This window comes from Macaca nemestrina, chromosome X, assembly GCF_043159975.1.
Source record: "Macaca nemestrina isolate mMacNem1 chromosome X, mMacNem.hap1, whole genome shotgun sequence".
Classification (NCBI taxonomy): domain Eukaryota; kingdom Metazoa; phylum Chordata; class Mammalia; order Primates; family Cercopithecidae; genus Macaca; species Macaca nemestrina.
In genome coordinates, this window is record NC_092145.1 from 148,097,526 (window position 1) to 148,118,588 (window position 21,063).

The window sequence follows — 21,063 nt, forward strand, 5'->3', positions numbered from 1 at the left end:
GATGACATAATTTGAAATATGAAAATATGAGAGAGTATCTGCTTTTGCCATATAATGACCAGCCAAGTGGATCAATGAGGGGAATGCATACCATTGAGTGGTGGAGTAGTGAAGGTGGGATACAGAAGGTGGATGTGTTCTTGTTTCTATGTGTGTTTACACTTTATTATTTTGGGGAAAATAAAGCAGCTCATCAGACATAACCTCAAAATCTTCCTGACACTGGGGTATGTCAGAGTAGGGAGGAGTCAGTAAGATTGCTGAAAGGCAAATAATCTCTCCAAACCCCTCCAATCTCCCTGATACCCTGCTCTCTTATTCTTCTTTGTCCCTCAATAATGAAATGGCAGAATTAGAAATCAGATGTCTTGGGAAGAAAATCAAACTGTTATGTGACTCTAAGCAATACTATCATATAACTAAAAGTCACACTGGGCATTGCTAAACATCTGCATTTAGAATTTAGGAAAAAAACATATTGCTCCATCAAATTCTGAAAGCAAACACAGAGCAAGATTATAAAGCGCAAATGCCATTTTCACCTTTGTAATCTTTAGTATTTATTAAATACTAGGGGATCAATGATTGGTACTTTACTGTTCTGTGGCCTTTTAAATTCTACCTTTTACTTTTCTTCCAGACTTTACGTTTGTAAGTTTGTTGTAAATATGGTTTACATGCTCCTGGCATGTCATACAAAGTGCTAAATCCATCATTGCTGTACCTGTGGTTTCCTTAATCTTGGGGAGCCGATGGCATCCATCTCTCAATGTGCCAAACAGGGGTTCGGTGTTAATGGCTGTGTGCAGAGCAGGCACTGTCATTCGTGGACACATCCCTTCTGTCTGTGGGTGCAGTTCCTTAAAGGTGGCTCCGTGGTTGGGAAGCCCAGGGGCTCTCTCCTCTGAAGGAATGTAATTCACGCCTTTCCCAGAAGCGTCAGGAATCAAGTGCTTCCCTAGGGAGGGGCAGAGCGGCGACTCCACGGGTGTGGCGCAGGCACTGCCGCTGCTGCCCGTGCCACAGCCTGCATCCACTGAAGAGCCTTGGGAGCTCTGCAGAGAAAAATGGCCCTCGCTTTGCAGCGATGACATCCGCTTGGCCAAGTGGTAGTCACAAAGGTGGGCCACACTCTCATCAGCCTCAGGAAGCTTGGAAGGATGGTCGCAGGTGGACGAGTCAGCGTCCTCTGGGTTATCTAAGTCTTTGGCTGAAGATGCACAGGTCACGTCAGTTAAGAAGTGGTCCCCTTGACCAAGTCCTGAGCCATCACTGGTTTCTCCATCAGGAGCTCCTTCTTCCTTCCCTTCAGCCTCCCTTGCCCCAAGACCAGAAGCTCTTGGAAAGGTTTTCCCCGTTGCTGCTTCTAATCCACTTTTTTCAGCCATCCCGCTTTCAGTGGCCACATACCATCTTTGGCTGTCCTTGCGAAAGGCAGTTCTCTCCAGGTTAAAAGTGCTCAGGTGTTGACTGTCCCGTGAAGACACAGTACCAAATTTACCACTGGCGTCCTCCTCCATCTCTGCCGTTTTGGTCCCCTGCTGTTTTTTTCCTATTGTGTTCCCATTAGGGGGTGCCTTCCCCTCACCATCGGCCAGCTTGCTTTTCCTTTTGCTAGTGCAGGAGTATGCCACCGACCCCATGTGCAGTTTGCTGAAATAGTCAGTGACTGACTTAGTCTCCATGGTTTCAGGCTCCATCTCCATGTGGTCTGAGTGAAGTAACTGCTTGGAAGGCACAACTTTGGGCGGGAGGTCAGTTGCTGGCCTAGCAGCCAGGGTGTGCGAGGACTTTGGATGCAAGCCCCCAGTGGGGGTCTTGGAGGCCGGGAACTCAGTCTGCTCTTCTGCAAGGGGGTGGTAGCCTTCGTGAGTGGCCAAGAACATGCGGGAGAGGTTTTCTGACTGTTTTTGTGCTGTGGCCAGTTCAGAACTCTCAGTCATTTCAGAAGAGTTAGTTTCATTGCCCGAGTCTGACGAAGACTCAGGACTATAAGCCCGCAAGATGGCTACACCTGCATGCCGTAAAAAACAAGAACTGATTAATGGATGCATCAGAGGCACTTGGAGACATGTAAGAAAATGGGACCTGTTATTACTAAAACAAAATACCAAGTTTTTCCCTTTTCAGTAAGGACTCTGAGTTTATTGCAGTTTTTCCAGAAATGGGGGTGGGGGTGGGGGAGATGTGCCTTATGTTTTTAAAAAAGTAACAACAAAGGAAATCACATACACACAAAAAAAACCTATGATGGCAGTTTCAGCACGTTTATGAAATGGGACATTTGTGAAATGGAGAACACCACGTAACAGAACTCCAAGGGCAAATGGCTTGGAAGGATGGAATGATATGGTTATCAGTGAATGAATGTAACAATTGTGAAAGAACCTGAATTGTCACTGGTCTGCTGTTCTTCTGACACGGATAGAGTCTCTAGAGCTCCCAGCGTGGAGACAACGGCATTATCCAGTCCCTTCTCACACTTGCCTTCGGCGCTGGTGGGCACAGCATCAATGAGGGACACGGGGATCTCATCATTTTGCAGGCTGCCGCCTTTCTCCTTGTCCTCGGGGAAGGAAGCTGCCTGGCTCTGAGAGTCCTCTTCATCTGAACTGTCTCTAAAGCCAGGTGGGGGTGCGGCAATGGCCATGTTCAAGGAACGCAACAGGAAGTCATCCTCATTGTCATCACCTTCTGGAGGGGGCAGGGATGTGAGGTCAATGATGTCATCGCTTGACCCAGACAGGTTGAGGATGGCCGGCTGGTTCATCTCCCCCACCACGAGGTCCTCCTCACAGCTCACCTCGTCCTCATCCTCTGCGTCATCAGTGTTTTCTGCATAACAGATGTCATGCAAGAGGGGCTCCTCGATCCCCTCTGCAGCCTGGAAGCTCTTCACATCGCCTATGTTTGCATAAACAGAATTTTCCACAAACTGGATGCCCTCTGCCTCTGGAGTGAGATCCAGGCCCTTCATGTCACTGGCACTGCCGATGTAGAGATTTCTCTGCTTCTCCAGCATTTCAGGACTCTCATCTAGTAGTGTTTCATAGCCGAGGGTTGGGGGACTAATACCATCATCCAAGGCAAAGTCTCCAAAAATAAAGGACACTTTAGCTCCTCTCGGAGATTCCTGTGCTTTCTTCAGAGTTTCTGGTCCTGAGAGGGTCAATAGGGACTGCTGAGCGAGACTTCTATAGTCTGCCTCACAGGGGGCCTCCCCGGGCTGGCTCAGCTGCTGGTTAAGTCCATCTGAACTATAGGTGTTGTCTATGTACAAGTGCCGGTGCTCTTTTGGACATATGGTGCTGTCTGTGATTTCCACCGTCTTCTGCTTTGAATCTATGTATGTTATCTGGGCTTCTTGTTCCCCTTCGCCAATAAAGGTGGTCATTTGGGGTATACAGTTCCAATCTGGGCCAAGGAGGTTATGCTTCCCCTTGTTTTCAGTTCCTAAAGAGAAAGAATCATGCAAAGACACATTACTGTACTGTCTGGTTTTGGGTGGGGCAGGGGTGGGGGGGGGCTCGTCTCGTTTTTTAACTTAATGGCTTGTAGCATCACTTGTGTAAATACAGTTTTTCAACTACCCAAATATAGTACTTGTTGATTTAGGCTTCAGGTGTAAGAATTCCTTGGGTTAGGAGAACCAACCTTAACAAAATTGATACTGCATAAATTGTAATTGCTATGTGATAAAATGTAATACCATCCGGGGGTAGGGAAGTATAGCTTAATTCCATCTGACCCTTGGTTCTATTATTAAAAGGCTTCATTCATATCTACGAATGTAAATATACAACATGCCTTTTACCCTTAAAGGTGAGATTTCAATAGGCCATTATTCCAGAACATTAATTGTTCTTTTTTTATAAGGTGAGATCTAATATTCCCTACTTCATGAAGGAAGATATTGAATGTTTTCCTCATTGAGTTCAGAGATAGTCAAGGATTGTCAGAGTTTTGCCATATGGGAAATTAAAATAAATATTGTAATGATAGTACAAAACTTCTATCTTCAGTCTTTTGATATCCTAGTAGATGTTAAAATATTCATGTATAAATGTCAGCATGCATGCCTGTGTGTGTGTGTGTGTGTGTGTATAAAATGCATAAGGTGGAGTGGTCACAGGTAAGGTACTTTTCTCTGTAATTTCTAAGCATAATTAATATTTAGATTAATTTCAATTTTTGTTTGTATCACGGGAACTCCTGAAAATTTGTTTCATGTTCCTCATGGATTAAAATTACAAAACCCCAATTTAAATACTATTAGTTTGTTTGCTCTTCAAGCATCTTTCAATCTGGAATTTTGATGTGGAGATTTGTTCTGATATTTAACAAGACAGAGAACTGGGTCATTCTGTTGATATTGCCTTATAGATTCCAGAGGCAACATTTTGAGAAAATTTTAGGGCCATACTATTCTCCCATCCATTCCCTCAAATTGTCCCCAGCACAAGTTTGGATAACTGACATCAGATGTGCAAGACATATGGGAAAAAAGTACAGTTTTACCAAAGAGGTTTTTGCTCCCGGCAAATCATGCAATGGACTTAATGCTGAACAGTGTTCATGGTCATTTTTAATAAATTCATGTATTTTCATGAACAATAAGAGATATAATTTTGAAGACGTTGAATTATACACTAGCCATATTTGCATCTTACCTTACAATAAATAAACCTCGTGGGGGGTCAGCATTATTTTATTAACAACAACAATTTAGATTATGACTGGGTGTGCATGTTGGGGGAAGTGTGTGTGTGAGTGTGGATTGTTGTAGGAGGAAGAGTAGTTCAGCAAAGTTGCATTGTAATGCAGGTTTAGGGCTTGGCAAATATTTTCTGTAAAGGGAGGCCCAGATAGTAAATATTTTGGTTTTGTGGGCCAACCATTCATTTGAGCAACTACTCAATTTAGCTGTTTTAATATGAAAGGAGCCATAGATGCTACATAAACAAATGGGTATATGAGTTGAATGGTGGCCCCCAAAAGATATGTCCACTCTGTGAACGTGACCTTATTTGGAAAAAAGTGTCTTGCAATGTCAAGGATCTTCAGATGCGATTATCCTTAATTATCTGCATGGGCCCTAAATTCAATGGCAGAGAGAGATTTGGGCCACACAGAGAAGAGGGGAAGGCCACGTGAAGACAGCGGCAGAGACTGGAGTTAAGCAGACACAAGGAATGCTGGCCACCAGAAGCAGGAGGAGGTAAAGAGAAATCCTCCCCTAAAGCCTGTGAAGGGAGCATGGCCCTGTCAACATCCTGGTTTTGAACTTGTGGCCTCCAGAACTGTGGGAGAATAAATTTATGTTGTTTAAAGCTCCCAAGTTTGTAAGAATTTGTTCTAGCAGCCTTAGGAAAGTAAAACAATGTGTGTGGTTGAGTTCCAATAAAACTTTATTTGCAAGAACATGATTTGGCCCATTGACCATAGTTTTGCCAACTCTGGTTTAGATGAACAAGAAAATTGAATAGGTCAGCAGGCTCAAAGCAAGTTGATGGATACTTACTAAGACCCTCCTAAAGCCCAGAGATGCATACATATCTGGGGCCAGGGATTTTGAAAGTGCTTGAAGCCTAATTTTCAAGATAGAGAAGAAGAAATGGGGGCTGTTTCTTATTAGAGATCTTGACTAAGATCTGGGATCAATTTGAGGTGAGAATAAAATATGTGCTCAATCTGGCTTCCTTCCAGAAGGGTCTACTGATTTGGCTTCCTGGAATAATTTTGGAGACATGGAAGAATGTGGGTTGGGAGCTGGGGTCCATTCTGTGGCCCAGTCTCCTACAGTGGAAGGAGAGAATGGACTAGAGAAGAACTGGCCTGATGGAACTTCCACTCTGTATTTCTTGGCTGTCAGATCTTGTGATCTTTTGGGAGTTTCTGAAGAGAAGAGAGTACTTTCAGCACTCGCTGGCGCTCGCGCTCTCTCTCTCTCTCTCTCTCTCTCTCTCTCTCTCTCTCTCTCTCTCTCTCCGCCCTCTATCTTTGAGAGTGGGGATAGGTATTTGAAACTGGGAGAAATGATGGTGAGGCTGAAGTTCCATTCTTTCCCCACAGTAAGAATACTTTTTATAACTATGTTTTTGCCTCTTTAAGTTCTGTTAAAACTTACGTTGTGGGTCATTATGAATTGGACAGAGTGGAGACCCTTATTACTGTAATCATGTTTAGAATAGTAGGTTTGGTTTTCTTCATACACCTCTACAATCTTTACAGTCTATGAGGAAAGGATTTATTTTCCAGATAAATTTTAACATTTGAAAATAAAATTTGAAAAAACAAAACAAAACTGGTTTTCCAATGGGAAACAATTGTGTCAAATTGCTGAACAGCTCTTTGGAATTTCTTTTCTTTTCTCTTTTTTATTTTTTTTGTTTTTTAGACACAGGATCTGGCTTTGTCATCCAGGCTGGAGGCTGGAGTGCAATAGTGTGCTTGGCTCACTAAAGCCTTGACCTCTCGGGCTTGCGTGATCCTCCCTCCTCAATGTCCCAAGTAGCTGGGACCACAGGTGTATGCCACCATACCTGGCTAATTTTTAAATTTTTTTCATAGACACAGTGTCTCACTTTGTTGCTCAGGCTGGTCTCAAGCTCCTGGGTTCAAGTGATCCATCCGCCTTCAACTCCCCAAGTGCTGAGACTATAGGCATGAGCCACCGAGCCCAGCCTTCTGTGGAATTTCGAAGGTCAGCATTAAATTGCTCTAAATCTCCTAGCTCAATGAAAACATGTGGTCATAAAAATGTTTACTGCCAAACCCAGTGCACGTCTATCACCTCCTTTTTGTTTTTTCTTTTTCTGTATTTATTTTTAAACATTTGTGTCTCTCAGGAGCTTTCTTTGCCACATGTTCTGTCTTTCCTTTCTGTGTTTCTATTACTTTCTAATTTATTTATTTATTTATTTATTTATTTATTTATTTATTTATTTATTTTTGAGACAGGGTTTTGCTCTGTCACCTAGGCCAGAGTGTAGTGGCGAGTCATAGCTCACAGCAGCATTGACCTCCTAGGCTCAAGGTATCCTCCCACCTCAGCCTCCCATGTAGCTAGGACTACAGGCACATGCTACCACGCCTGGCTCATTTTTATATTTTTTGTAGAGATGAGGTCTCCCTTTGTTGCCCAGTCTGGTCTCAAACTCCTGTGCTCAAGTGATCCTCCTGCCTCAGCCTCCCAAAGTACTGGGATTACAGGTGTGAACCATTGCACCCGGCCTCTATCTCTGTCATTCTCGGTTCTTTCTGCCTCTGGTTTTTTTTCTTTTTTTTCCCACTGCAAATTATTAATAGAAATGCTGAGCATCATTTTAGATGATGTACCTAGATTATTTTTCTAACCCTTGCAAGCTAGTTTTTTAACCCCATTTTACAAATGAAGAAACTCAAGCTTAGAGAAATTAAAAAAATCAGACACCTCAAGATGTGACTGGATTAAATTTCAGATTTATTTGACTTGAAAGTCCAAGTGTTGCCTTCTATCATACTTTATCCATCGCTTCCTGTTTCTAGCTTCCCTTTTTCTATGACTGAGCTGCTTCCACTCACCTGGCCATCATAGTAAACAGTGTGTGAGTCTGTATGTGTGTGTAAATGTGTCCACATATTGCAATATATTTATGGAATAAAGTTTGATGTTTCTGCTCAATTTAACAGTGAGAGAACTTCCTTCCCTTTTTTTCTCCCCTCATCTTCTCTGAGAAATGCCGGGGACCGGGGCCGGGGGGAGGGAGAAAAAAAGAGAAACAACAGTAAAATTTGTTTGTAAGAATTCCCCTTTCTTTTAAAAGAAACCCCAATTATGGAACCTCTGATTATAATTTTTTTTAACGGGTCAGTGACTGTGCCTAGAATGGTGGCATCTGTCCATCAGTGCCATTTACTAAGCATCCACTGTAGATGGAGTAAAATGCTTAAGTAACTGAAGAAAAAATGTCCTAAAACCAATGAAAACCACCTACTGTCAAAGGATAATCAATTTAACATTTGCAGCCTTCCCTGTCCTCACTGTGGGGATCTTTTTTGCTGTCAAGTAGGTGAACTGAATTATTTGATGTCTTTGCCATCTTGGTGCTCCTATTATGGATCCAAGGTGGCTGCCATGGTGGAAAAATTTTCTTCTAGTGTCCCCAGGTCCAAGTGCTAGGCAATAACCACGTTTTCCTGTTTGTAAAATTCCCAGAATCCTGGGCATAACTCTGACTACAGGGAGGAGTCCTCCCAGACCCTTGGGCCTAGGACACCTTCAGGAGAGACCAGCCCTAAAGCAGAGGCTCACAACTCATGTTCGGGCATTCCATCATTAGTCCTCTGGCCCTGACCTCTGTAAAAGTAAGGCCATGAAAACCCAACCATAGAGACTTTCATGATAATAAAATCAAGGTTGGAGCAAGCACCCTGACACTTCTGAGTGATGTGTCAAATGTGGTGAGAAATCAGCATTTTTCTTTTTAACAATTAGCCCACATCAGAGGTATCTGAAGGCTTTTTGCATTGAATTTGGACATTAGATTTTTTTGTGGGTACAATTTTAACTTTAATTTTAATTTTTATTTATTTGTTTATTTTGAGACGGAGTCTGGCTCTGTCGCCCAGACTGGAGTGCAGTGGTGCAATCTCAGCTCACTGCAACCTCCGCCTCCCGGGTTCAACCGATTCTCCTGCCTCAGCCTCCTGAGTAGCTGGAATTACAGGCACATGCCACTATGCCCAGCAAATTTTTGTATTTTTAGTAGAGATGGTGTTTCACCATTTTGGTCAGGCTGGTCTTGAAAGCCTGACCTCGTGATCCGCCTTGGCCTCCCAAAGTGCCGGGATTACAGGCGTGAGCCACCGCGTCCGGTCTTAACTTTTCAGAAAACATCCTTTTTATTGTTGTTAGGTGGGGTGTTTGCAGGGAGGTCAGTGCTTCATGAGTTCAGGAAGAGAATACCTGTTTCCTGGGTCGCTGTGTTTTTCTTGTTGGCCATGTTAAATATCGACCTCCTGGAATCAACAAGCAGTCGGTAGTATCCAGCCGTTAAGCAGGCCAGGTTCATGGCATCTGAGGATTCCATCAGAAGTGTGATGGGCTACACAAAAGAACACTTTGGTTAAAGCCATCCATTCTTAATAACATCCCTGGAGTGTCAACGGCTGCATTTATGCTTATGGAAAAAGGAGTTATTGAACAAACATTTCATGGGAGAAACCCAAGGCAGGAGAAAAAGCCAAGGATAACACAAAGTGCCTTACTGAAAAACATTCAGGACACACCCTCTAAAAAGCCTGGACATTTTGAATCTCTTCCAAGTCATATATATGTCTGTCTGTCTGTCTGTCTGTCTGTCTGTCTGTCTGTCTATCTATCTATCTATCTATCTATCTATCTATCTATCTATCTATCTATCTGCCTGCCTATCTGCCTGCCTATCTATCTATCTATCTATCTATCTATCTATCTATCTATCTATCTATCATCTATATTTGAGACAGGATCTCACTCTGTCGCTGAGGCTGGAGTGCAGTGGTGCAAACTCGGCTCACTGCAACCTCCACTGCCTGGGTTTAAGCAATTCTTAATGCCTCAGCCTCCTGAATAGCTGGGATCACAGGCATACGCCACCGCGCCAGGTTAATTTTTGTATTTTTAGTAGAGACGGGGCTTCACCATGTTGGCCAGGCTGGTCTCCAACTCCTGATCTTAAATGATCTGCCCACCTCAACCTCCCAAACTGCTGGGATTGCTGGTGTGAGCCACCGCAACTGGCCCCCAAGTCATATTGAAATGAAAGAAAAATGAGATTGTTTTCTTCCCAAATAGTTAACATTTTTAACATTTAAAAACAATTAAACATGTTAAATTGGTAAATTAACATTAACTAGTTAAGTTACCGTTACCTCAGTTACCAGCAGTGAACTCACAATCTGAAAATTACAGGAAGATTAAGTTTTGGGTTCACGGTGTAAATTAGTGTTAAAGAGAGGTAAAATTTAAGTGGAAATTACTGCTAAGATTGAATGAAAAGTGGCAGAGATCCAGTAAAAAGTTGCTTCTAGAAGAAATAGTAAATTTACAGGAGCATAAAACAGATGGGAGTTGAGAAAAGGCCTTACTAAAACTCTCTTGAAACAATGAGGTTATTATACAATTGGACATGGATTTGGGGCTTATAGGGAAAAAAAAAGTGTTGGATGAAGCAATTTTTCTCATTGAGTTAGGAAGGGTGTGTTCTTGTTGAAAAAGAAAAGGTGAGAGAGAGAGAAATAAGGAAACAAGAAAAAGCAGATACGAAGAGAGGCACAAAGACAGCAAGACAGCAGATCTCTTGCTTTCACTCCTAGGTATAGGACACTGGGAGGATTTAGTGCCCCCAGCTGGTAGAATTTAACTTCCCTGACAAAGTGCCTGTACTACTTGTTGAACTGCTTTTCCTTCCACTTCAGTTGAGGTCTCCCCTCGGCCTCCAAGCCACCGCATCATTATTTTATATAGGCAGGACACCATTGGCCGGACACAGCACTCATTTCTGTTTAGGACAGATTATCTCTGTCATCGAATCTGTAATAATTGCATCCAGTTCAACCTTTCGTCCACCTTTCTCCATGATGGGGCTATTTCTCTCAGCCTCTTTGCTCATGGAGTAGGATGGGCATTCCAAGTCTATCCTCCCTCTTTCAGCTAGCCATGAAGTCATCTGGAACCCTCTGGATGCAGCCCATGAAATCCCACAGGCCACAGCCAGCATGTTTGAGTTCTACATTCTGTCTTTCGTGATCATCTATTCCCACTGCAGAGCTCTCTGGGGTATTCTGATGTGCTTTGTAGAAACACTTTGCCACATTCTCAATGGCTGTAAATCCATTCCTCCCACACCAGCACCCTAGTGGGGATGCAGGTAGGGCTGGGTCCTCCATGGCTATTCTCAGAGCACCTTCCAGGCTGGTGTTGTCTCCTTTGTGGAGTCACTATCTCCCTTTGTTCCAGTGCCTTTTCTTCATAGAAACAGTAGAAATATTGCCATTGCCAAAATCCAATAACTCATCTCTACTGGAAAAAGAAGGTGGAGACCAGGAACCTGGACTATTTCCTATTCTCTTTTGGGAGTAGAGTTTTGCCCTTTGTGGACCATCTCAGATTTTTTTTTTTTTCTTTTTTTTTTGAGATGGAGTCTCACTCTGTTACCCAGGTTGGAGTGCAATGGCACAATCTCGGCTCACTGGAACCTCCATCTCTGGGTTCAAGTGATTCTCCTGCCTCAGCCTCCTGAGTAGCTGGGATTACAAGTGCGTGCCACCACGCCCGACTAATTTTGTATTTTTAGTAGAGATGGGGTTTCACCATGTTGGTCAGCCTGGTATCGAACTCTTGACCTTGTGATCCGCCCGCCTTGGCCTCCCAAAGTGCTGGGATTACAAGCATGAACCACTGTGCCTGGCCAGATTTTTGTTTTAAATGGAATGGCTATGACATTCATAGGAGCCAGATGTTCAGTCAGTACCAGTTGTTACCATATGAGAAGACAGACGAACTAAAATATCAAGCTTTTCCAAATGAATACACACATATGGACCCAACCTAAGCAAAGGGAGTGAGAATTCTAAAGAAAGTTGGGGAAAATCTCCCTCTTGATTTGAGTCATATATTCTAGAAAGTTAGTTCAGAAAAGTTTCCCCTACTCTATAACTAGAAATCACATTTTCTAAAGTCAGAAGGGACCTAGAAATTATGTAGCTTGCTTTCTCATGTAGGAATAAAAAAATTGAGCCCAGAGAAGTATAGCGACCTGTTCCCAATCACACAGCAATTTAGTGAGGACTGGAGCCCTCAGGCCTGAGTTGGGTGGATTATTTTCTGCACCACATTGCATCTGTGATGCTCTGCACACATTGACTTTTGCCTGCCTTGTAAACATCTGCAGTGTTATCAGAAATTAGCTGTTTACAGCAAGGTCATGTGTATCAACATCTGAAACACTTGCCTTCACATCTAGCACGTGGAGTTCCACCCGCACCAAGCTCTCCTCCTCGGAAAACATTTCAATCCTGTTGACGTGGCTAAAGTCGGCTAAAAGAGCCACCAGGTTGGTTTTGGTGTTGATGACATGGCTTATGCCATACCGGGGCCCAACCAGGAGAGTCACTTCCGAGCGCTTTTCCGCCTGCTGAGAAAGAGAAGTTGACAACATAAAAATACTGAACCTCTGAAATGCCATGCCAACTTGAACCAACGATCCTATTTTTATAAGATTACATTTTCTTTAGAAAGTGTTTCTGGGTCATACTGTACTAAATCATCCAATTAGAAGAACCAGATACATGACTGATTTGAGGCTCTGATAAATTATGAGTAATTAGAAAGTAAATGTTAAAGCACAGTATGTTCATAATCATAAGATGCTTTTAGAAATGAGGTTTGTTTTTTCTTTTTGGTTTTCCTTTTTTCACTGTGAAAGCAACTTCTGGCTCAGTGATTTAAAAGAAGGCCATTGTTAGAATCCTTTGATTCTCTTGGTTCTTCACATTTCTTTTTCTAGGGCATTCTGCAGTGGTGTTATCTAGTTTAACAGTTCTTCTGATATTTTCAGACTGTTGTGAAGTTGGTTAGAAATGAAGGCTGGAGAAGATTCACAGCTGATTTGCTTTTGTCATCAGAGGTGGAATGAGCTGCTGTGGCTTCCAAGAGAAAGCAAAAACAAAACAAAACAAAACAAAAAGAAACAAATTACCACTAATGTTGCCTTGAACACACGGCCCCCATACAATCGCAGGTCACTGAGGAACTTGAGATAATGGACCTTGGCTTGTAGTGCAGAGAGCTGAGGAGAGAAAAGAAACCTCAGGTGTTAACTCTATTGGGTATGACTCCATTTCAGCTGGAGACCAGCAGAAAACAAGGCTAAGATAGAAGGATGATTTTACTGCTGAAAAGTTGAGATGTGACAAAGACTCTTCATTAGGAATAGAATTGCTACATATTTGGTTTCCTGATGAAGGACTGGAACATAAAATCAAGATTCACATCTTATTCATTAGAGGGTCAATGTATGGGGCACTCATGGGTATAGATATGCTGGGCCGGGCACTCAACAAGTGAGAACAAGACCATAAAATGTTCCATTGAACATCTGCTCACTGGGAGATTTCAAGAAGTGAGAGGAGCCTTCTACTTGCAATTAGGGACAAAGGTGAGGTGTCTACATATATTCCCATTGCACAAGAGACTCACCTGAATGTAGACTTTGTGGGAATCATTTTGAATACGCACCTGCAATCTAGGCAAAGCCTTCTAAACAGGCCCTTTACACTTCCCCTCTCAAGTTTCTTCCAGTCCTTGCAAGTTTTCGGGGGAAATGAACTTTCTGAGATCCAATCATTGTGGACATGTTTGAACTTGCTATATAAGGCTCAGTTTTATTAATTCAACTTGGAAAATCTGTTGAGTTTCACGAATGATTTATAAATGAAATTTTATCCAGATGAAAGTTATCTTTACAAAGACTTAAAAATGTAGGTTCCCATATCACTAAAAAGAGTATTTGATTTAAAAAAAAAAAAAAAAAAGGTCAATGTTTCATACTGAATGTGCCAGGGATTTTTTATTAAGGTTGAAATTTTCCAACAAGGTGTAGATCACCATTAAGTGGCAATGACCATAAAATTCTATTTTCAATTGCAGATGACTTGCCAGCTTATTTGTTAACTATACCTGAAGGAACTGCTCTTTATATAATTGTTACTTAGCACCATTCATCCATCCTACTTCTTTAAAAAATGCAAAGCATTTGCAAATTGTTTTGAAAGCAAACTATTCACTCTTGGCTAGAAAAACAACCTTTAAAGGACAGTGATGGATAAATGGATAGATTGATTGATCTTATAGCAGTTATCCAAATTATTATGAATGGGCCAGGCTTGGAAGAAAAATCACAAGTCAATTAGAGAAATCAGCTTCCAGCAAATCAGAACTGAAGTTAAGAACTTGACCCGCATTGTCTTGCTACATCTCTGTAAGCTGAATGCTCAACTGTGATCAAAGACACCCTTCCCATGAAATTGGGAAGTGAGTTAAAGGTGGCTGATTGTGTGGTGAACCTGATTATACTTAAAAAACAAACAAACAAAACAAACAAAAAAAACCGTCATGGGGTGTGGAGGGGATAGAAATAAATGTGCCTTACCCAGTAAAAACGACTTAAAAAAATCAGACACTAAGACAAAATAATTCTCCATGTAAACAGTGATTTGTATTAGAGTCACACAAATTTCTCCAGCTAATATCAATTGGAAAGTGTTCTTCAGTTAGAAGACTGCGTCCAATTTTATAGATCCAGTATTTTAAGGCTCCTTCTCTTTCTGGTTCCTGGAATCTTTTGCTTTTTATTACCTATAAACTATACCTCTCTTTTCTGACCAACAGTATATTTTAAAATTTCCTTTGTGTTTCTTTTACTTAATGAAAACAAAACAAAAGCATAAAAAGATTTTAACACTAATGATGGTGAATGACAGCAATAATTTTATCTTCCCTCTAAAGGTAGGTTTGAATCCAATGTTTGTCAATAGGGGTGATTTTGTTCCCTGGAGCACATTTGGCAATGTCTGGAGACATTTTTGTTTGTCACGATCATGGGAGGGTGCTACCAGCATCTTGTGGGTAGAGACCAGGGATGCTGCTAAATATCCCACAATACACAGGATGTTCCCTGTAACTCCCTAACAAAGGATGATCTGTTCTCAAATGTCAATTATGCCACAGTTGAGGATCCCTGGTTTAATGAATGTGATCTCTGGCCTGCAGGGCCTCTTGCTGGCTGTTGTGCATTTAAGCTGGTCTGAGCAGTAAGCAATTGCATGATTGAAACATAGAATTATTTCACAATTCTATCTTCTATTCACAAGTTCTCAGAGGCTATGCAAACTTTTCCTGGATGGGCACATGAACACACACCTCCCCCCTACAGTACGGAGTCCATAACTTGTGAGAAATAAATAGGTTTCTGTATGAATACTTATCTTTCATTAGTGTTAGAAATATGTTAATAGTTAGAAAAAAGTTACACAGTGTTACTGCTTCTGAAAATATGGTACTAAGTATTTTATTCATGAGCTAATTTTAAACATTTAAAAAAATGCATTCAAGCCTCTCTCTTTATAATTTTCTATTAAGATGCAAATGTGATACCTTTTTACCCGGTGGTACCAAGTTTTGATTTGCTTTGACAAGGTGTGAAAGTGCTTTCTTTATGTTCTTCTCTTTCATGCTTTGCAGCACAGCAGAGGGAAGAAAAGTCTCTAATCCCCATTCTTTTCTGCAATAAAGAGCATATCTTTAATTTCACATTCTTGTGATGATGAGTTATCTAAGACAAAATGGTGCTCTGATGTTTGTTGGAACAAATGAACCCTTGGTAAGGCAGAGAATGGAGACAAGTCCCCAATTAAGGAAGTAACTTTTAGTTTGCACTCAGGACACACACTACTTGATCATTAATACGTATGTTTGCATTTAAAAAGAAATCTATTCCTCACTCTATAGAGACAATGCTAAGGAGGCATTTGGAGCCAATGTAAAGTGAAGAGACATTTTGTCCAACCAACTTCTGAATCTCTTCAAAGTCACTCACGTATCCGAGTTTGTATTTCCAACACCAATTTCTCTCCATCCCTTTGTTGATTTCTATTCTCCAGTCTCCCTGTCTGCTCACATTCTTTCTCTCTTCTCTTAGAAGAATGGATGCAAGTCCTTCATGTCCCCAAACCATTCTTCCCTGTCCCTCCCCTCCTCCATGGCTATTTCTCTAGGCACACACAATTCTTTTGTCCTAGCCAGTTCATGTCTAACTCCTTCCATCAACATTTCTTGCTGGTGGTGTGGAATTGGGTGTGATTCATGACTCTTAAGTGTGCCCGGTATTGATCTGGAGATGCTGGCATCATTCATGGGTATGGATGTACAACAAAATGACAACAAATGGGGCTGAGTTAATACATTTTTACAAAGAGCCAATTTCCCCAGAAATGACTACAACTCCTTTCTTAGAAGGTCCCATATTTTGAATTCTAGGAAATCTATCCTGGAATAGAAATCCTACCCTAGGTTATGTGTCTAACCAGTGTCTTCTAAATTATGTGAAGACCTTCAAGAGGATTCCAGTTACTTCTCCTGTTCCAGGTCCTCTCCGAAGAAGGGTAGGAAGACAACCTACCTCCACCACTTGACCATTCATATTCTTCACTAGTTAAGAATGGTATATTTCATGATTATGTTTTCTTCCTTCTCAACTTGTACTTATTGTCTTTAGCCATCATTTGGCACTACTTATGGGCTATCTTGTAATCCTACTTGTATCATTGTTTTAAATAATTACTTTTCTTGTCTTTTTATTTTGTTTTTACAATCAGAGCACAAGTTCCTCAATGGCCAGGAATAGAATTCATACATATTAGTATTTTCTACTGTCCTAATGTGAGTGCTATATAAAATGCTCAATGAATATTTGTTGGTCAAAGGAATTTATGAATGAGAACATTATTATAGACTTTTCAGGATTTTTACTCAAGCCGGATATCTCTGAGACGTTTTTGACTGTACAATGTTCAACCTGGTAAAATGTGGGTACAGAAAGTAGGAAAATAAATGCATTTTAATTGTCTGAAAATCATCTCAGGTTGTGCAGGCCACCTTTTCAAATGGCAGCCAGTTTCACCTGTCCCCAAGAACTTTAGAAAGGAGAGTGGAGGAGGGTGTGAATGTGTCCAGCTGAGCACAAGATCTCTTTGTGAGCCGAGTCTTTCTCAGGATACAGTCATGCTTATGTGTGGGGAGAGAGAGAAAGCATTTGGAAGGAGTGAACTGAAGGCCTGAGGTTCTCAAATTGCACATGAGGATTTTTCCCTACATGTCAACAGGTGACTGAGAGTTGTCAGAACAGTGGTGTTAAAGTCAGCAAGTTAGAGATTTAATCCTTCCCAACACAGGCTCATGAATTTATTGAGAAAAGCCATTTTGCCCCCTGGTGGGTCAACCTGGCATTGTGGAATTTAGAAAGGCTTTCTAGGCAGCCCATGAGACGCTTCTTTGGAAAGTGAGATTTTAATTAGTTTATACATCTTTTGGAGGTGAGATTGCAAGCAGGGTGTGGGTGAGGTCCAAAGCTTTAGCATTACATGTGTTTCCAAACACAGGTGCCTCAACCCATCACACAATCTATAGGACAATGGGGAGTCCCACTGCCTGGGTTTGAATCCTGTATCCCCCCTGCCCCCCCGTTAATAGCCATTTGACTTGGGCAAGTTATTCTGTGCCCGGTTTGCTCATCTGTAAAATGAAGCTAAAATCCTACTAATCTCGTAGGGATGTTGTGAGAATTAAACAAGTTAATGTGTGAAAAGTGCTGAGACCAAAGCTTGGCTTGGAATCAAGCCCCTTTAGGAATTCAAAAATTTATGCTTCGTTTTAAATATGTCCCTCGTCTTAACTACAATGCTCCAAAGGTGGATTAGAAATGGATCTCTTCTACCAAAAATGAGCATGATATTCATACATTTTGCCACTGGCGAATAAATGCTTTGCCACAAACAAGATCAATTTTGGACAAATAACAAAAATACACCCGGGCTAAGGGAGGCGGCATGTCTGTCTCCGAAATGGCGCTGAGAGTCAACACTTACTCGATGTATTTGAGGGAGATTTTCTGCGTTTGCTTGGTGGTAACGGTTGCAATGTACATTTGTAATGCGGCCAGCCGCAGGGCTATGTCATATTTCAGCTCCGGCCCAAATCGCTCCTGAACCACATCGTTACAACTCTGCGAAGAGACCAGCAGGGGGCACAGTTTGTCAAAGAATGGGCCGCAGCGCGTGGACTTAGAGAACAGGTGACATACATTTCCCCAGAGTGTTTCAACCTTCACTTCCCAGGCAGGGAGGCTAAATGTGGAAACATCTCCATCGTGCTGCTTGGAAACGAGTCAGTATTTAATTGCACACGCAAACACAGAGACCACACAAAACATTTAGCATTCATCGACGAGCTGCTATTTAAATATTTAGCTTTTTGTAAAAACAATTAGGAATTTAGGTATGAAATTTCCAAACACAGGTGCCGCAGCTGAATGCATAAGGCATTGATAGCATAATGTGGCTTCTGGAGTTAGGCTGCCTGAATTGGAATCTTAGGCTTGAAACTTGTTTCTCCACTTCACTGGGGGCACAAACTTGGGCACCTTCTTAATTGTCTGTGCCTCAGTTTTCTCTTCTGTAAATTGGGGATAATACTGCTCCCTGTTCACTGGGTTGTGGTGACGATTAAATGAGTGAACCACGGAAAGTCCTTAGAATCCCAGCACTTTAGGAGGCTCAGGCGGGTGGATTACGTGAGTCCTGGAGTTTAAGACCAGCCTGGGCAACATGGCGAAATCCTGTCTCTACAAAAAGTACAAAAATTAGCTGGGCATGGTGGTGTGTGCCTGTAGTCCCAGCTACTTGGGAGGCTGAAGCAGGAGGATCGCTTGAGTCCGAGAGTTTGTGGCTGCAGTGAGCCTTGATCACACCACTGCATTCCAACCTTGGTGAAAGAGCAAGACCTTGTCAAAAAAAAAAAAAAAAAAAAAATCCAAAACAAAACCCTAAAGCTCTTAGAACTGTACTTGGTAGGGTGCAAGCCCTCTTACATGTTTACTACTGTCACCACCAACATCATTCTCCTCCTCGTTATCAGCCACAGCAGCCGCAGGGAGGCAGAATTAGCAAGGCGATTGAGCACAGTGGCTTGGGACTGATACCCACCTGCTCTGGCGTTCTGGCTTTCCCAATGGCTACCTGTGTAGGTGGTTTTAGACCATTCACTTTAACTCTTGCAGCCTCAATGTACTCATCTGTGCAAAGGGGATTCATATTAACTATCTCACTGGAGTGGCTGGAGGATTAGATGAGATACACATCAAGTGCCTTATCACAGCACATTGGTACACTGGATAAGGGGAGCTATTGAACTCCTCCGTTCACTTCAGGGGCGACTGCCCTGCTTTTTCAAGTGCCTGGCTTTCTGGGAGTCATTCCTCCTCTTTCAGTCTTAGTTTATTCATCTGTAGAATAAGGCCACCTATCTCATAGTGTTTGTTGTGGGGATCAAGCTGAAGAGTGGCTGAGAGTGTGTCATCAAGTGTAAAGTGCCGCTTGGGAACAGAGGTTGGCTTTGGAGTAGTATCCTCACTTACTGTTTAGACACAAGGCGGTGAGCTAAGTGCTGCTGGGAAGTGCTGCATTGCTTAGGCATATTCTACACTTGTGTTCACTTACTTTTGTTATGGGAAACTGGATTCCTGGGCTAGAAAATATGGTATTTAGCTCCTTTCTTATTTCCTTCTTTCTTTATTCTTTGGCTTGCCTCAAGAAGATTTTGTTGGAGCTCAAAAAACAATACCCCAAAATGAAGGCCTCAGAAACAAAAGTTTTTCGTTGACCTTCTCCTGCCCTCCTGTTTTTTATTTCTATTCTCCCTAGAGGCTAGCCATAGAAACTAGAATCCCTCTTCTCCAAGGTGGGTCATAGAAACTAGAACTCCCTTTCCCCAAAGCCAGCCATAAAACCTAAAAATATGACTCTAATTTTCCCTCTGCCCTATCTGTGTAAAAACTGGCCATAAAGAAATTATCTGACCAACATGGTTTGATTGTAGGTCATAAGACTCCCATTCCAGAAAGGGTCCTGCCCCACACCCAGAAGGAAGGAACGCTGCTCAGAGGCCAAGAAGAATCTAGGCCTTGCTAGGTTTCTTCATTCAGTCCATTAGCATTAGCTCAGGCCCTTTTTGTCCAATCCTATTTCTACACAGCTGTCCATACTTTGTGGAACATTAGCATAAAAGTGGACAATTTCCCTTGTATCTTTGGGACTTCATTCTAAAGGCTCCCTTTTCTCTAATTCATTTGTCTTTTTCAACTTGATTTTTTAGTGAAACTTCAGGGGGCCCTTGGCCTCAAATGAAAAACAATATCAAGATTTACTTGCCTCCTTTTCAAGAGAAGCACGTTTATAAGTGCTTCCTATATTGATTTTACTAAAATAGGAACATGTACCCCCAGATGGCTTCTGCATACAATATTTACACTGTGCACACTCACCCATGCTGCACCGGTGCTATGCTGTGCGTGCATGCTCTGTATCAACATGCCATGGGTGCATGTCTCTCAACCCATCACTTCACTGCTAAGAGTGAAGTCACATTCTCTCCCCTGTTCATCCCTAATATGACCTTCCACCTTTGCTTCTCCTTAAAATCTTAAACCTGTTTGGATTGCACAGTACCCCTTGTCAGAAGTGGGTTTGTCCAGAGACAGGAGATAGGGTGGTCTGATTTAAGGCAGCCTCTGAGAGCAATTACAGGCTGCCATTTTGTTTTGCTAGTCTTGGGTTTACCAGTTATTTCCAAGTGCTCAGGGTTGTCCACATGGGCTCCAAGGGGTTGAGAGCGCAGATAGGGTCATTTTATAGAGTCCCATAAAGGATGGGGTGAGAAAACCATTGGCACAGTGAGGAATCAATTTTTTGAGAAATCATTTTCTTCAATGACTGCTACGCCATGATGGATTGAAAGAGGATTTGGGCATATAATTTAGAGACAAAAGCCCCAGGTTTGATTCTAGGTTCTGTCAACTTCTAATAAAATGACCTTGAACATGGCATTTCGTCTCTCTTGAGCCTCAGTTTCCTTATTGGAAAAGTGGGTTAAATCTCAAAACAACTAACTTGAAAGTTAGCAATGAACTTGCAAGGTTTCCATGATACCTGTAAATATGTTTCATGAAGTGGAAGATACTTGATAAAGATGAGCCATCACTATTACTTCTCCTAAGAGTCATAGCTGGGACCATATTTCTCATCACTGCTTTACCCTGTATTTAACTAGACTTCTAGATGAATTTTTTGACAAGGTGATTAGTCACTTCATTATATTATATAATTAGTTCAGACTGATTCTGGAGAATGAGTGTGAAATTTGGAATATATATATATATATAATATATATTATATTGTACTAATCTTGCTTTTATTACTCTCAACTAT

General features: G+C 41.8%; 1 protein-coding gene across 14 annotated transcripts in view; it reads right to left on the reverse strand.

Annotated features, from left to right (window-relative positions):
* Positions 1-21,063, reverse strand: part of LOC105478121 (FERM and PDZ domain containing 4) — a 924,449-nt gene that overhangs the window by 4,285 nt on the left and 899,101 nt on the right. For all 14 annotated transcript variants that reach the window (XM_011735128.3, XM_011735133.3, XM_071089202.1 and 11 more), the window contains 7 exons: positions 17,668-17,804; positions 15,179-15,305; positions 12,723-12,812; positions 11,976-12,158; positions 8,948-9,086; positions 2,389-3,453; positions 725-2,014 (listed from right to left, as the gene is read on the reverse strand). In XM_011735128.3, the coding sequence (XP_011733430.2) occupies positions 725-2,014; positions 2,389-3,453; positions 8,948-9,086; positions 11,976-12,158; positions 12,723-12,812; positions 15,179-15,305; positions 17,668-17,804 (3,031 nt within the window). The remainder of the gene's footprint in view (positions 1-724; positions 2,015-2,388; positions 3,454-8,947; positions 9,087-11,975; positions 12,159-12,722; positions 12,813-15,178; positions 15,306-17,667; positions 17,805-21,063) is intronic.